Source organism: Lotus japonicus, chromosome 1 (genome assembly GCF_012489685.1).
Source record: "Lotus japonicus ecotype B-129 chromosome 1, LjGifu_v1.2".
NCBI lineage: Eukaryota > Viridiplantae > Streptophyta > Magnoliopsida > Fabales > Fabaceae > Lotus > Lotus japonicus.
In genome coordinates this window covers 38420111-38436977 of record NC_080041.1, presented here as the reverse complement: position 1 = coordinate 38436977, position 16867 = coordinate 38420111, and the positions used below count along the sequence as shown (strand labels likewise).

The 16867-nt window shown below is 36.1% G+C and overlaps 1 protein-coding gene across 1 annotated transcript; it reads left to right on the top strand.

The window, feature by feature from the left end:
- Positions 1–2384: 2384 nt before the first annotated feature.
- On the top strand, positions 2385–3605 carry LOC130735341 (F-box/kelch-repeat protein At3g23880-like). Its single transcript, XM_057587384.1, has one exon. The coding sequence runs from the start codon at positions 2385–2387 to the stop codon at positions 3603–3605; it is 1221 nt and encodes a 406-aa protein (XP_057443367.1).
- The last annotated feature ends 13262 nt before the right edge of the window (positions 3606–16867 follow it).

Below are 16867 nucleotides of genomic sequence, written 5' to 3'. Positions count from 1 at the left end.
CTTTTTTTTTTTCCATTACTTATGAAATTTTATTTAATTTTTAATGAAGTTGGCTTCTTTGACAGCTTGCTCATAGAATCCCGTGTGATGAGGGAAACAAGGACAACAACTGTGGCTCAAAAAATTTGAAAGGCAAGATTCTAAATAGGCTAGAAAGAGGCTTAACTACGTACACTAATTAGGAAGTAGCATGTAATATCCACTGGGGTTATGAACTCTATAGGTATCCTGAGTGAACTGCCCATCCATGAGCACCTTTGACGCCCATCTCTTCCTTAAGTTTGGAAAGGTGATAATCTCTCACAAACAGTGAGTGGGGATTTTGAATTTGTTTCTAACATGATACAAATTTATTTAACTGAATCAATTGTTTTTCTTTCTTTTATGTTCTTCAATAAGAGTGATTTTGCCTCATGGATCCTCACTACCAATAATTCTCAAAGTTGTTGAAGCCTTAAAGGGTGCAAGGTTTACTAGGGTTGTCCAAAACACACAGACTCGAACTGAAACTATGCAATCCGCGAGTTTTTTCGGCACTTGGGTCGGGCTGGGTCGATTGTGGGTTTGACCAATTCAAGGGAGTGGTTTGGTTAGGGTTGGCGCGGTCGGTTGTTTTGGGCTCCAGCCTGGCCGAACCGACCTAAGTAATTATGTTAAAAAAACAGCCCAGACCTAATCATAAGCAAATCTTAAAAAAACCAGCCTTTTAAACACTTTTTTCACTCAGTTTACTAACCCTGGCGCCGCCACACACACACACCTTCACTATTCTCTCTCCGACTCACCACTGTAACACTATCATGTAACCTTAGCGGGCCCTAGCGGCTAGCGTTGTTTCTCTTCAACTTTTCATTTCAGTTCGCATCGCACACCACCTAGGATGGAAAAAAACGAAAACCTTGATCGCCTTCGCATCTCTTCTTCTTCGCACACTGCAACACCCCCACCTAGATTTAGCTACCCACCATTTCTCTTCTCCCATTCGATACATCCTCCACACCACTGATTCAAAGAACCCATGCTTTTATTAGATTCGTTCAAAATCATCATTGTTGCCTCAATTTGAGCTGTGGTCACCAAGAACTCAACTATCGTTAGTAGATCCGCTCAAAATCATCGTTTGAGCAATCAATCTTCGTCAAGTTAAAGATGCGTTCTCCCATTGAAAGAGATCAAATGTTGCAGTAGGGTTTCTTTCGCCTTATTTTCTTTTATTTTTTAAGTATCATTCTTTATTTTTGGTAAATGGGTTGATTAACCATTGTAAAACTTAATCTCTATTACGATTTTATTAGATTTTACCTGAAACCATCTTGGCTTGAACTCATCATCTTAATTATTATCATTTTTTTTGGATTTTTTTTACCCGATTGTACCTGCTCGGTGAAATCGCTACTCGACAAAACCAAACTCGAGGAACCCACCCGTTGACATTGAACAAACAGTAGCGCGCTTGTTGTTTTATTTTCCGAACGACCAAACTGACGTTTTTCATCCTGAAATTGATTGAAGCCATTCGTTGGAAAACCTTAGTGTTTTCAATTCCTAATCACAAGAAACTACACTTTTTTTTTTCTTGTTCAAAACTATACCTTGTTCCAACAGCTAGATATGTTGTTTGATATGTGACCCGGGTTATGATTCATACACACCGCCACTCATTTTCCACCTTCATTTTCTATTTATTTCTCTCTTCTCTTTATTAATTGAATCACCTATCACATTTTTATTTTCTCTCTCCTTTACTTCTATCTCTCTTCTTCCACCTCTCTACACCTAAAAAATGAGGTGTGAAGATATAGAGCCCGTTTGATTGCAGTTTTTATTTTCAGTTTTTAAAACAGTTTTAAGAAACAATTTTTAAAAACAGTTTACAGAAGAAGAAAACAGTTTGAATTAGAAAACTGATATCTTAAAACTAAAAACAGAAACTGAAAACATTTTTTTTGTATTTTGGTTTATATTTTAAGGTTCTCTCTAATATGCATCATTTTTAGAGTGGTGCAATTTTACACCACTTACTTTGACCGGTTATAACAGGTCAACACATTATTTTTTTTAAAAAAAATATCATTAAAAATTTGTTATATATTAAATTTATTTAAAAAAAATGTGTTAAACTGTTATAGCAGGTTAAAAAAAAGTGGTGTAAAATTGCAAGTGGTGCATATTAGAGGTCACCTTATTTCAAAAAAACTTAAAATAAGAATTGTTTTAAAAAAGAGGTGAAAAGTGCAAACAGACAGGCCCATAATTATTCTATGTTTCCAGAAAATTAATATAAAAATAAGAGTGGTAATAAGTTTATTTTCAAGAATATATTACATGGTCGTTGCATGCATCTTCTTCAATCATCTAAGCCCTAGGTGCAGCCACAATCACAAATGGCGGCAGGTAGTGACACCAAAGGCGGTGGAACCCTAACACCACTACCTTCACTCTCTTCCTCTTCCAATCCTCCCGGCGAATGGCTTCACGCGCCGCCGCTTCCAACGCTTCCATTCGAGCTCGTGGAAGATATCCTCTGCAGGCTTCCCGTGAAGTCTCTTTTACGATTCCGATGCGTCTGCAAATCCTGGAATTCCCTGATCTCCGATACCAAATTCGCTAGAAGGCACCTTCATGAGTTCACCCGCTACAATCTCATCCTGAAATCCGGAAACCATTTCAACTCGTATCCACTCCAATCTGATTTCAGCGCAGTGACCCCCGGCACCACCCGAATAGAGTACCCTCTCAACAGTGATTATAATTGTGACATTGTTGGCTCTTGCAATGGCATCCTCTGTTACTTGGGCTTCTCTGAAAGTCGTTCTCCACATTTGGGTTTATGGAACCCTTCTATTAGGACATGTATGGAATTGCCACCATTGAGAGGTACACAATGGTGGCAATTGAAAATAAGGCGTTCATATGGGTTTGGTTATGATCATCTCATTGAAAATTACAAGGTTGTTGCTGTTTTTTCTGATATGGATGGGTTAGTAACTGAGGTCAAGGTTTATACTTTGGGTGACGATTCATGGAGAACGATTCAGGAGGTATTTCGTGGTTACCCGCATGATATATGGGGAAAATTCGTTAGTGGAACAGTTAACTGGTTGTCATATGTTAATGTTGTTGATGAGATTCTGGATCATGAGCAGTACATTATGTCTCTTGATTTGGGGAAGGAGTCGGTTCGGGAACTTTGTCTTCCTGATGTACCCAAGGATGGACTCGCCTTAGGGGTGTTGAGAGATTGCTTGTCTGTTGTGGATTCTCTTAATGGCAGCTTTTGTGTAGTTTGGGTCATGATGGAACATGGCAATGATGAGTCTTGGACTAAAATGTTTAGTGTTTATCTGGGTGATCTGCCACTTTATATTTCTAAGGGTGATAATGAAGTACTTTTGCCTCAGAATTTAGTTGTTTGTAACTATGATGAAGTACTTTTACCTTCCTTCTCAAATTTTGTTATTTGTAACTATGAATATAGCATTGGTAAGGTGTCTATGATTTTGGATATTCAAAACGGAAAATCTTGGATCCTCCCAGTGACGTTTTTCTGTCTTGAGCCAGCAGTCTACGCTGAGAGTTTGATATCACCCTGGCCTCAATATTAGGATGTAAATTTTATGATATGATGTTTGTGCATGGTTCTTGAAGAATCCATAAATTGCATGGATCTTTGTTAATTGAGCCAGCAGTCTATGCTGAGAGTCGATGTAATATGCATCTTGAGACATTGCTATAGTTTATATTGGGGTTTCTTAGTTCTTAAATGTAAGGCCTCTTTGTATGCTAGGCCAGGAACCAATTTTTTCTATTTGATAATGTTGATGTGTGAGTCTGTTCCACATGGTCTTTTTTATATAGAGGTGAAAATTTAATTTTCTTTATTTCTTTATGTGGACTTCTCTTCTCTAGTTATGATAATTTGTGAAGATGAGGTTTGCAAGTTCAATTCTTTGGTTTGTTTGAACTTGCTAGAAAGAGACACTTCTCTCCTTTGTCCTTTTGGTAGAGTTTCTTTTTATTGTTCGTTTTCTAATTTTAAAGTGCATCGTCCATATTACAAGAGGTTCCTGAAGTGTTGAAAGACTCACCATTGTTAAAGCCCTCGCTTTTCGCAGCCCGTATGCTAGAGGGGGTTTTGAGACCTATAGGTGGCAAGACATGCTTTATAATGTAACCAAAATATGAAAATCAGATTGCTCCCTAAACTTAAATTCATTGCTCTAGCTGAGTCTGATGACCCTATATTGAATTCATTTCTTGTAACAAATTCTCATCTTTCTAAGTATTGATTTTTGGTACTTTGTTACAGTTGCTGGAATTGACATATAATGCAGCAGAAAGTGCTCTGTCATGGATAGCAAGAGCTAAATAAGCAGGATTTATTTGTAAATTGTTTTAAGTGATAAATGAAAATTAAGACTTTCTGATAAGACAAGGTACTCTAACTCTCACAATGTTTTCATAATTGGTGGTTCTCCTAGCAAACATTGTGATGGAAGTTCCAGTTTGAAGTGTATGAGAGAATGTGAACACCATGGTGGAGGAGTTTCTTAAAGGTAGAAATTGAATGTTAGTTTCTCTGAGGTCTAGTGGGTCAAAGAAGAGTCATAGCGTGTTAAGAAGGCCAAGGCATACTGGAATGCTACCCGAACGAAATTTAATTTTTTTTTACTTAAATAAGTTTTTGGTGCCTGTACTTTACCTTATGTTTGTCATTGGTCCCTTGTCGGAGTAAATGTGGACTTTCGTCACTAACCTTTGTCAAAACAATTGATTTTGGTCCCTCCGGAGCTCTAGGTCAACGTCGGAGCTCTAATGGTCCATGTGGCATGACAACGTGGGATTAATGAGGCCAGGTGTTAATTTATTTTTCTTTAGGTGAATGATTTAATTAGGATGATGAGATTTAAAGATTTTAATTATGAGTTATTTTTTTTTAGAATTTAAATGGAAAAGGAAAAAAAATTCATCTAAGCTGATTAAATGACGTGGGCACGTGGCTATGCTACACGGGCCACCAGAGCTCCGGCGTTGACCCAGAGCTCTGGAGGGACCAAATCCAATCGTTTTGACAAAGATTAGGAACGAAAGTCCACATTTACTCCGGCGAGGGACCAATGTCAAACATAAGGTAAAGTACAGGGACACAAAACTTATTTAAACCAAAAAAAAAATTGACTCATGTATGTGGTCTATATGCATAAGATACTTAGTAGCCTATATATTCTATGATAAACTAGTATTTTTTACCCGTGCGTTGCACGGGGCCTTCTATTTTATTTTGTATTGTGTTTTTTTTTTAAATTATTTATTTGTATGAAATGGTGAAAAAGTAATATTTTTTTGATAAATAGGTTTTTTTGTCGAAGTGTTAATTTATGTTTTTTTTTTCATAGGTTTTTTGATGAGTGTATTTATTTTTTAATTTGTGTTGTTTGTCCTTGTTTATCTAATTGATACTTTTGATTTATTCTTTTGATATAACAATTTTATTGTACTTTACAGATAGAAGTAGTATTTTTTTGTAAGATCTTATTTAATATTAAGTTCGTCTTTTTGAGGTTCATAACTCATACAAAATAAATAATAATAAATTTATTTAAAATAATTTGAAGTTAACAGTATAATTCCATATTAAATTATCACTATGAACCTTGATTTCTTCAGAGATGATCGATTACATGAAAATGATGTCAACTATATTAAATTGTACAAAATCATATTTTGCAGTAGGAGTAGTGTCACTTGTAACCTCTTCAGTTTTTGAGATGCTCGTTCAAGTAATCTTATATTTGTGCTTTGTGACTCTATATTTTATAGCAGATGCTTGAACCGTAAAATGTTGAATCGCATAAACTTGTCATACATAAAGTGTGTCACTAAACTGTAGCATTTGAAAAACTACAATTTTAAAAATTCACTTAATTATGGTAACAATAAATAAAGAAATTTAATACATTTTCAACGATTAAGAGCAGTTCAATACTATTAACAATTTGAGATTTTTTGAAATCTCTTGTTTTCCACACATGAAGTACACAGACTGTTTGAGTCATCCTACAAAATAAAAAGTTGAGAAAATTAAAAAGAAAATGATTTTTTAGGTGTTTCAATTTGACATGATGAAATCAAGTTGAAGATCATCATGAAATAAAAACCATGTTAGAACACACGTAAACATTATAGGCTAGTCCATCAATAGTTAGTCGTTGGATATATGTACCTTAAAAAATGTCTTGAAGCGTGAACCTTTGAAAAGAAAAAGGAAAATACCTCAACAAAGCTTATGTGAAGTGCATATGTTAAATGTAGGGGTGCACATGGGTTGGGTTGGATGAATTTTGGTCAAAATAAAATTCGAACCGATCAAAATTGTCTGGGTTGGGTTGGATTTCACGAATTTCTTCTTCGGACCCGATCCGAACCAACCCGACGAAATTCGGATTGGGTTGGATGGATTGATTGGGTCACTATATTAAAACAATAATATATCTGAAATATTAAAAAATCTTGCAAAAATTATTATAAATTCAGAAAAAGTTATAAAAAAATACTAAATATGGTATAATACTAAATAGCATGAAAAAGACACAAAAAGTCATATCAAATAGCATGAAATAATACCACATAAATGACATATAGCCAAATATCATGAAAACATAAAACTTCATTACCAAATGACATGAAACAATCTAACATAAATATTACCTAAAAAGTGAAAAACAACTCTAAATGTCATGGCATGACACTTAGAACTTAGATGTCTCCAACATGCCAAATAACTATATATAAGCATGTAACAAATAACTACGTACAAATACTCTAAGTTCAAATATGACAAATAACTACAAATACTTAAGTCTCAAAGTTTCAAAAGTCATCACTTCAACACTAGCACTCCAAGTATGAGTAAAATTATAAAAAAATTATTAATATATGTATGGATTCTGGGTTGGGTATGATGGATTTGAACTGAATCCGAAATTCGATCCGAACTTGGTTGGGTTGTAGTAAAATCCATCCGATTAACCTGATTGTCCGATCCAACCCGCATTTTTTCTATTGGATCGGATTGGGCTGGACAGGTTCATTGGATTTACCCGGCCCATGTTCACCCCTAGTTAAATGAGCGTTGTCACTTATTACTTTATATAGTTATAGAAAAAAGGGTTAGAGATAGTCTTTTTTTCTTTTAGTAAGATCTTATTTAGTATTAAGCATAAATTTTTGAATTTCATAACTCATATAAAATAAATAATAATAAATTTTTTGAAGTAATTTTCAATTAATAGTAGAAGTTATTTTCTAAAAAAATTAATAGTAAAAGTGTATAAAATGAAATTGATGAATGAAGTTCAAGAGGAAGAGATAGGAGTTTTGTTTATTGAGTGACCTTTAACTTTCAAGATTTATTATTAATATTAATTATTAGTTGATTAATGCTTCAACAGACTTAAACTAATAATATGTGTCTTATGAAATTCATAACTTATATCATATTTAATATTAATTTTGACCTATGACATTTCATAACTCATATAAATTAAATAATAATAAATTTATTTAACATAATTTTGAGCTTAATAGTAGAAAGTTATATACTTACATTGATGGAGAAAATTCGAGAGGAATATCAAACGGTTGAGATTAAAAGTCTGTTGAATATCGAACGGTTCTTAAAAATCACAAATGAAATAATATGTATAATTACTTAAAAGCTCATAGATAAAAATAAATATATGAAACATTGTTTATTGATAGACTATTTTACCCTCGAGGTTGCTAAACTTCTCCTTTTTATTATATATAAATATAAATATTATATATAAATAACTTTTCGAATTTCATAACTCATATGAAATAAGTAAAATGATATAAATTGAGTTAAACTTAAGGTAGACGATGAAGATGACAACACCACACCAAGTTGTAAAATAAAATAAAGGTGACTCTCATTTAGTCGATTAAGTTCATAATGAAACAATAAAGATTACGAAAAATGCAAGAAACTTACATGTTTTCAAGATGTAACATTGGAAGAATGGAAAACAACATTGAAAAAACCTGAAAGAAAAAATAAATTGAAACTAAATCAATGAAATGTAAAAGGAGAAAAAAAGTTTCATTGTGCCACATTAGAAGAAAAGATTGTCATTTGGTCAACTAAGTTCATAATAAATTAATCAAAATTAAAACAAAAACAAGAAACTTACATTGGTTGAAGATTAAATTGTCAAAAAAATGGAAGCAAACATCATAAAATTGTTCAAGAAAAATAATGAAACACAATTAGCGAAATAACCAAGAAGATGACTTTAACGGTTTATGTAGAAAAAATATTTTTGAAACGAAATAGAAGTTATGAACATATAATAATAATATTGATAATCAATAGCAAAGAACAAAAACATGCATAAATTACAAAAGTAAAATATAATGTGTAACTTTCATCTATTGAATAAGTGATAACAAAATGCGTATTGCGAATAAAGACTAAATCTTACAGGAGTGGGGGATGAATAATGCGAAAAAATAAGACCGTTTGGGAAGAATCGTAGCATGAATAAAATCTGAAGAAGAAATCAGGGCGAATTCAGAACAAATAAATCAAAATGGATAAATAAGGCGAAGAAAGAAGGGCACTTACCGGATGGAAGATGATGATGAAGTAAAACTCAATGCCTGAGAATGAAAAGTGATTAAGAAGAAGTGACCGGTGGAGAGGAAAAAGATGCAAAAGAAAAATTTCTAACCTGATGGAAGATATTCTTGTGCTGAAATGATGCTGTTAGAGAATCCAAATTAGAGAGATTTCCTGCACATGAATGGAGATGTTGAATATCAAAATGAGAGAGATGAAAATAAGTTGAAAGAGGAATGGAAAGATGTTTTATACATGGGAGAAGAAGGAAGAGACTCTTGGTGATTTTGTAACCATAATCCATGATCATGAGTTACAAAAGCAACAAATAAAACGGCCAAGAATATGAAAAGATTGTACAAAGAATTCCATAAGAAAATGATCAACGGTTAGGATTAGAAGAAATGAATGGTCAAGATTGATTTCATATTGAATTACTCGCAAATTTACATATTTGACCATGGAAAGTTTTCCACCCATATGCATTAAAATATTAAATTACAATTTTACCCTCAAGGTTGAAAAACTCTCCCTTTATATAGTTTATAGATAGATAGATAGATAGATAGATAGATAGATATAGATAGAAGATAGATAGATGAGCTGGTGGATTTTTTGGTTTTATAAATGGTTAGATATTTCTAACTAGAACAATAAAAGTCATAATAATAGTACCCGTAGGATAGCTCAAGTGGTAGAAGTTGGGGACACATATCAGTTGGGTAGTGGGAGGTTCAGGGATCAATTCCTGACAGGTGCAATTTATCTTTTCGATGTATAAAAAAATAGTCATAATAAGTTGCATTCCCCCCCCCCCCAAATGGTTGGATATTTCTAACTGGAACAATAAAAGTCATAATAATAGTCCCCATAGAATAGCTCAAGTGGTAGGAGTTGGGGACATATGGGTTGGGTAGTGGGAGGTCGAGGGATCAATTCCTTAGTCATAATAAGCTGCATTCCCCCACCTCCCCAAAGGACAGCTAGCACGTTTATTATGATTTTCATTCAGTATTGGAAAATGAAGCCTAGTAAATATAACTTATATCCTAGTCTTATGCTTGTAATATGATACAGTAGTAGTTTCTAATAATAATCTGTATCCCTTTATCTTCCAATGTTTAGCTAAACATATACAATTGTGTTTATGAGGAAAAAAAGAAGACATCATAGGGTCATTGGCTTCCTTTCTCTGGCACACTATGTAATAATGATTATTAATCTGATATGATTATATACAATTGCTTGGCTCAAAAATTTGAAAGGAAAGGTTCTGTATTGGCTAGAAAGGGGCTTAACTACCGACAGTAATTTCCCAGTGGCATGTAATATCCATTGGGGTTATGAACTCTGCAGGTATCCTCAGTAAACGAACGAGGAATAATACATTCATACTTCATTTTTTTTCCTATTTCATTTTTACATATTTTTCATCTTATCTATCTGCATTTCCTATTAAGTTACAAATCATATTATTCATTTTTCTCTTATCTCTTCCTATTTTCATGAGGTGGAGGTGGAAATGAGATATCTACACAACATTATTATGAGTGAACTCCCATCCATTAACATCTTTGACACCAATCTCTTCCTTAAGTTTGGAAAGGTGATAATCTCTCATAACAGTGAGTGGGGATTTTGAATTTGTTTCTAACATGATAAAAATTTGTTTAACTGAATCAATTGTTTTTTTTTCCTTTTATGTTCTTCAACAAGAGTGATTTTGGATCATGGATGCTCTTTACCAATAATTCTCAAAGTTGTTGAAGGGTGCAGTGTTTACTAGGGTTGTCCAAAACACACGGGCCTGAACCGAAACCCTGCACTCCGCGAGTTTTTTCATCACTTGGGTCGGGCCAAGTCGATCGCGGGTCTGGCCAATTCAAGGGAGTGGTTTTGTTTAGTTAGGGTTGGTGCGGTCGGTTGGTTTGAGCTCCAGCCTGACCGAACCGACGCATGGTCGAATCATAAGTAAACCAGTCGCTTATAAAAATAAACCCTGCCTTTTAAACACTTTTTCTCACTCAGTTCACTAACCCTAGTGTCGTCACACACATGCCTTCACTCTTCTCTCTCCCACTCACCACTGTAACATTATCATGTAGCCCTAGTGGACCTTAATGGCTAGTGTTGTTTCTCTTCAACCCTTCACTTTTCTTTGCACCACAGACCACCTAGAATGTAAGAAACGAAGATCTTGATTGCCTTCGCATCTCTTTGTCTTTGCACACTACAACACCCCCACCCAGATTTAGCTATCCACCAATTCACTTCTCTTCTCCTGTTCAATAATGCTCCACCGCCAGCGATTCGAATAACCCATGCTTCTAGTAGATTCATCCATAATCATCATTGTTGCCTCAATTTGAGCTCTAGCCACCGAGAACTCAATCATCGTTCGTGCCACTGTTAGTAGATCCGCCTAGAATCAACATTTGAGCCATTGATCTTCGTCAAGTTTGAGATGAAGATGCATTCACCCATTGAAGGAGATCTAATGCTGTAGTAGGGTTTCTTCCTTCTTATTTTCTTTTATTTCTAAAATTATCTTCTATAAGATTTTAATTTTTGGTTAATGGGCTGATTAACCAGTGTAAATTTTAATTTATGTTATGATTTTACCCGAAATCAACTTGGCTTGAACTAATCATCTCATTTTTTTAATTTTTTCTGGATTAACAACCCGAATCCCGATTGTACCCACCCGGTGAAACCGTTACTTGACAAAAGCAAACCCAATGAACCTGTTAGCACTAAATGAACAATGGCAGGCTTGCTGATTTGTTTTTTAGTTGACCAAACCGATGTTTTCAGCCCAAAATCGACCGAAATCATCCGATGGACAACCCTAGTGTTTTCAATCTCAAGGCAAGGAATTTGTGGCCCACTTTTATCTAGCGGTTTGCACTTATCTGGCGGTCTCAAACCGCCATAAACTACATTGGGCTGCGGTAGCTAAAAAAGGACTGATAGATATGTAAAGTTTCATATGTGGCCCACTCCCAAAAAAATTAAAAACACAAAAAAAGAGCGGTAATTAGGTTTTTTGCCAAAATATTACATGCTTGCTACACTCGACTCTATTCTTCAAGTCTTCCACAGTTCTTCAAGTTCTCCTCTCCGACTCGTACGAAGGTCAAGCTCCATCGAAGATTCTCCATCGCCTAATAGCGTTAAGCGCCCAAACAACGAGTAGCAAACAGAAAGGGTTAACTTCATGCAACTACCACATATAAAAGAGAAAAGCATGCTATTCAAATTTGATTACTTAGCATGGTAAATAAACTAGCAACTTAACTCAAATTAGATGACAACTCATCCTATCGATCATGAAATCAAATCTTATATCAGCATATCAGCAAAATCAACGATATGGTTTTAAAACAGATATCAACAAAACTTAACAACATAAATTAACTCAGGAACCAATAACTCAAAAGCATAGATTAATTCAGATAACGATAACTTCAACAGTATAGATGTAGATCAAATTTCAACAAAACCAACAATGCAAATCAACTCATATATCAACAAAACCCACAATATAAATCAAATCAGATATCGTCAAGCCAACAATATAAACCAACCCAGATATCAATAGATCCAACAATATAATCAACTCGGATATCAATAACCTCAACAATATCAATCAAACAATAACGTCTCGCAAGACGGGACAATAACGTGGGACAAACCCACCTCATCGCCACTTTAGCGTCTCAAAAGACGGGACAATCACGCGGGACAAACCCACCTCATCGCCACTTTATAACGTATCGACAGACGGGACAATCCTGTGGGACAAACCCACCTCATCGCCACTTTAACGTCTCAAAAGACGGGACAATCACGCGGGACAAACCCACCTCATCGCCACTTTATAACGTCTCGACAGACAGGACAATCCCGTGGGACAAACCCACCTCATCGCCACTTTATAACGTCTCGACAGACGGGACAATCCCGTGGGACAAACCCACCTCATCGCCACTTTAGCGTCTCAAAAGACGGGACAATCGCGTGGGACAAATCCACCTCATTGCCACTTTATAACGCCTCCAAAGACGGGACAATCCCGTGGGACAAACCCACATCATCACCACTTCAAGCAAACCAAAACATCTCATCCAACTCAGTGGTCACTCAAACAACAATCTCAAATTCAATAATCAAATCAACATAATCACATGTTATTCATATTATCAACAAACATACGTCTCATCAAAATGCATACTAACTCAGCTCACTATTTCAACATAACAACAATCAAGGTATCAACAATAACCATGTCTTATCCACTAGAAAGCAGTAATGACAGAAACCAGTAAACGACCAAAGCCTCTCAGAAAACGGAGACACACGTCTCAATAAGTTCACTCGGCCGAAGCCTACATAAAACATTTGGCACAAGCCTCAGAAAACATTCAACATAAGCAAGCATACAACATTGTAAAATATGCAAATATTTCAATCAATTGCCAATCACATTAAACACCTTCATCTCAAACGCATGCAGTGCGATAAAAGCATACAAGACTCAAAGACGCGCTAAAACTGAGTTACCCTTACCTTAGCCAATTTCTCCATCCAAGCTCAACATCCCAGTCCAATCCAAAATAAAGCTCCCGAACTCAGCAAGTTCCCCGGGCGTCCCCCTCAGTTGTGAAACCTCACCAATTGCTCCAAAGTCTCTTTCCTCAGCTCAACTCGTTCCAAACCTTAAGCAAAGTATCATTGCTTAGTCGCTAAGAAACAATACAACTAATAACACTATCAAAACCCGAAAAGAAGCTTTCGAAGCTCTAGAGTTCGACATTTAGGCACGAACGGACAACAGAGACTTCGTTCGCTAAAACGCGCATAACTCGAGCTACAGAACTCGGAATGACACAAAACCACAGCCAAAATTTCGACAACGGAAAGGGCTACGCTATGGCTCAGGCCATACTAACCCAAAAATTATTTTTGGACACGGTACAGCTCCAAAAAGTTTCTGCCACTTTAGAAAATAGGGTTTCCGAACTTTTTCTTCGATCTAATATAATTCCTAGGTGATATCTAGGCCAGGGAAACTCTCAGAAATATTTAACGACTGAAAATACGACTTAGGGGTATTTTGGTCCATAATTAATGACCAAAAACTCAAAGTTGAAATTCTGAAAAACAAAATTGATGGGGTTGTTCACAACGACGTTTATAGCACTTAATCTCAAGGGTACTAAGCTTGGTTGCGACTTTTTGATAATAAAGTAAGCACATGTGAAGAAAATGGGGTTTTAGTCAGTTTTTCAGATCTACGGCGACTCGGTGAAAATCCGAACGATCCGACAGTGATTATAGCATGTTGGGTTGCAGTAGAAGATAGTTGGAAAGAAAAATCGAGGAAATCAGACATTTTTACAAAAAGCTCAAAACTTTGAGCACAGAAATAGATAGAATAAGCCGACAGAAAGCAGAAATAGAAGTAAGATTAAGCATCCTTACCTCTGTGCCTACGCGTAGCTTCCGAAATCAGGACGATCGGGCAAGAATTGAAAAAGCTCTGCTCCACTCTCTCTCTCTCTCTCTCTCTCTCTCTCTAAGCTTCGGCCACTTTGGGAGAAAATGAGATATTTTCTCATTTTTTCCCTTTTTATAGGAGAGGGGAAAATCCGAAAAATCGATATTTCGCGGTTCCGGTCGTTTTGGTACTTTCATCTGCTGATAAAAATTGAGTATTCGGCGACAGAATGTCAAAACTCAAATCAAGGTTCTTTTAATTGAGGAAAACGTCTCAAAGACGGTGTGAGTCGATTTACGCCGAAAAACTACTTTTTGCAGTCGACGTCGGATGGAGAAACTTCCTTCAGGAAAAAGATCACAAACGTCGAAAGAAATGAGGCAACGCGGATGGAAACTTCGTTAGAAGCTCCGAATAGAAAAACTCTTCATTCAGGGTCTTAGTTAAAGTCCCCGAGAAGTTAAAGTCTGGCTTCGGCGGACTTCCGGGAAGCGAAACCTAACAAGCGTACAGTCCTGGGTTTCGTATCGAAACACTGGTCATGGGAAAAATACCTAGAGGTTCTTATTCTCCCTTCAATTCTAAAATTCTCTTACACAGTGCTTTAGGAGCGGATATAGCCTTTTTCGGACACTCTCGTCTGTAGTCGGGTGCGAATATGACTCGTGCTATTACTTAAGCTGACTACAATGTCAACCTTAAACATAATTTGAACTTAATTATTATATAAATAGTTTTCGTGACTCGTAATAGGACTCGAGTCATGAAAATAACATAAAACAATAAAATATAATTACTTAATTAATCAACACGACGGAAGTAAATAAATAATCTAATTATTTAATTCGGGGTCTTACACCTGGAATTCCCTGATTTCTGATAGCGAATTCGCCAGAAAGCACCGTCACGAGTACAACTTCAACAACCTCATCATAGCTGCTAGGAACCATCTGAACTCTTATCTCGTCCGATCTGCCTTTGATTCGATGCGGCCACACGAGAAGAAGAAGCAATAAAAAGCTACGAACAGACCGAGCGGACGAGAACCTGAGAGAAACGAACCCGAGAATAAGCAAGACAGGGAAAGGCAAGGAAAAGAGGGGTTGTCGCCGCGCTAGGAAAGGGGAGGCGCGGCGGCCACCCAAACGGTGCTACAAAGACAGAGAGAGTATAGAGAGAGAGTAATGATTATTAATCTGATATGATTATATAAAAATGCTTGGCTCAAAAATTTGAAAGGAAAGCTTCTGAATTGGCTAGAAAGAGGCTTAACTACGTACATTAATTAGGAAATGGCATGTAATATCCACTGGCGTTATGAACTTTGTAGGTATCCTGAGTGAACTGGCCATCCATGAGCACCTTTGACGCTCATCTCTTCCTTGTGTTTGGAAATGTGATAATCTCTTACAACAATGAGTTGGGATTTTGAATTTGTTTCTAACATGATACAAACTTGTTTAACTGAATCAATTTTTTTTCTTTCTTTTATATTCTTCAACAAGAGTGATTTTGCATCATGGATGCTCACTACCAATAATTCTGAAAGCTATTGAAGGGTGCAGTGTTTACTATTCCGAAACACACGGGCCCGAACTGAAACTGTGCAATTCAAGAGTTTTTTCATCACTTGGGTTAGGCCAAGTCGATCACATGCGGTCAGTTGGTTTGGGTCCGGCCTGACCGAACCGACACAACTAACTATGTTAAAATGAAAACATCAGCCCAGGCTCAACCATAAGCAAACCCCGACGTTTAGGAAAAAAAACCAACCCTAAACACTTTTATCACTCAGTTCACTATCAATAATGTAGTGTTCACCTTCTATTTCCACCTTCACCTTAGGCAAATAAGAAGAGGAAAGAGAAAAATGAGTGATATTAATTGTGATGTGACAGGAATGCAGAGAGAGATAGAGAGAAAAATGTGTAGAAGTAAGATGGATGAGAAAGTGAGGTGTGAATGAATCATTACTCGTTCACTAACCCTAGAGTCGCCACACACACGCCTTCACTCTTCTCTCTCCCACTCACCACTGTAACATTATCTTGTAACCCTAGTGGACCTTAATGGCTAGCGTTGTTTCTCTTCAACCCTTCACTTTTCTTTGCACCGCACACCACCTAGAATGTCAAAAACGAAAACCTTGATCACCTTTGCATCTGTTCGTCTTTGCACACTACAACACCCCCACCCATATTTAGTTATCCATCAATTTGCTTCTCTTCTCACGTTCGATACATGCTCCACCTCCACCGATTCGAAGAACCCATACTTCTAGTAGATTCGTCCATAATCATCATTGTTGCCTCAATTGAGCTCTGGCCACCGAGAACTCTATCATCGTTCGTGCCACTGTTAGTAGATCCGCCCAAAATCACCATTTGAGCCATTGATCTTCATCAAGGTTTTAACTTGAAGATGCATTCACCCATTGAAGGAGATCAAATGTTGATGTAGGGTTTCTTCCTTCTTATTTCTTTTATTTGTTTAAATTATCTTCTATAAGATTTTAATTTTTGGTTAATGAGCTGATTAACTGTGTAAATTTTAATTTTTGTTATGATTTTATTGAATTTTATGCAAAATCAACTTGGCTTGAACTCATCATCTCATTTTTTTTTTCTGGATTAACAACTCGATTATACCCACCTAGTGAAACCGTTACTTGACAAAACCGAACCGAATGTACCTGTTGACACTGAATTAACGATGGCGGGCTTTCT

What these genes read in the sequence shown, in the direction of transcription:
- LOC130735341 (XM_057587384.1), top strand. Translation starts at nt 2,385, where the DNA reads ATGGCGGCAGGTAGTGACACCAAAGGCGGTGGAACCCTAACACCACTA.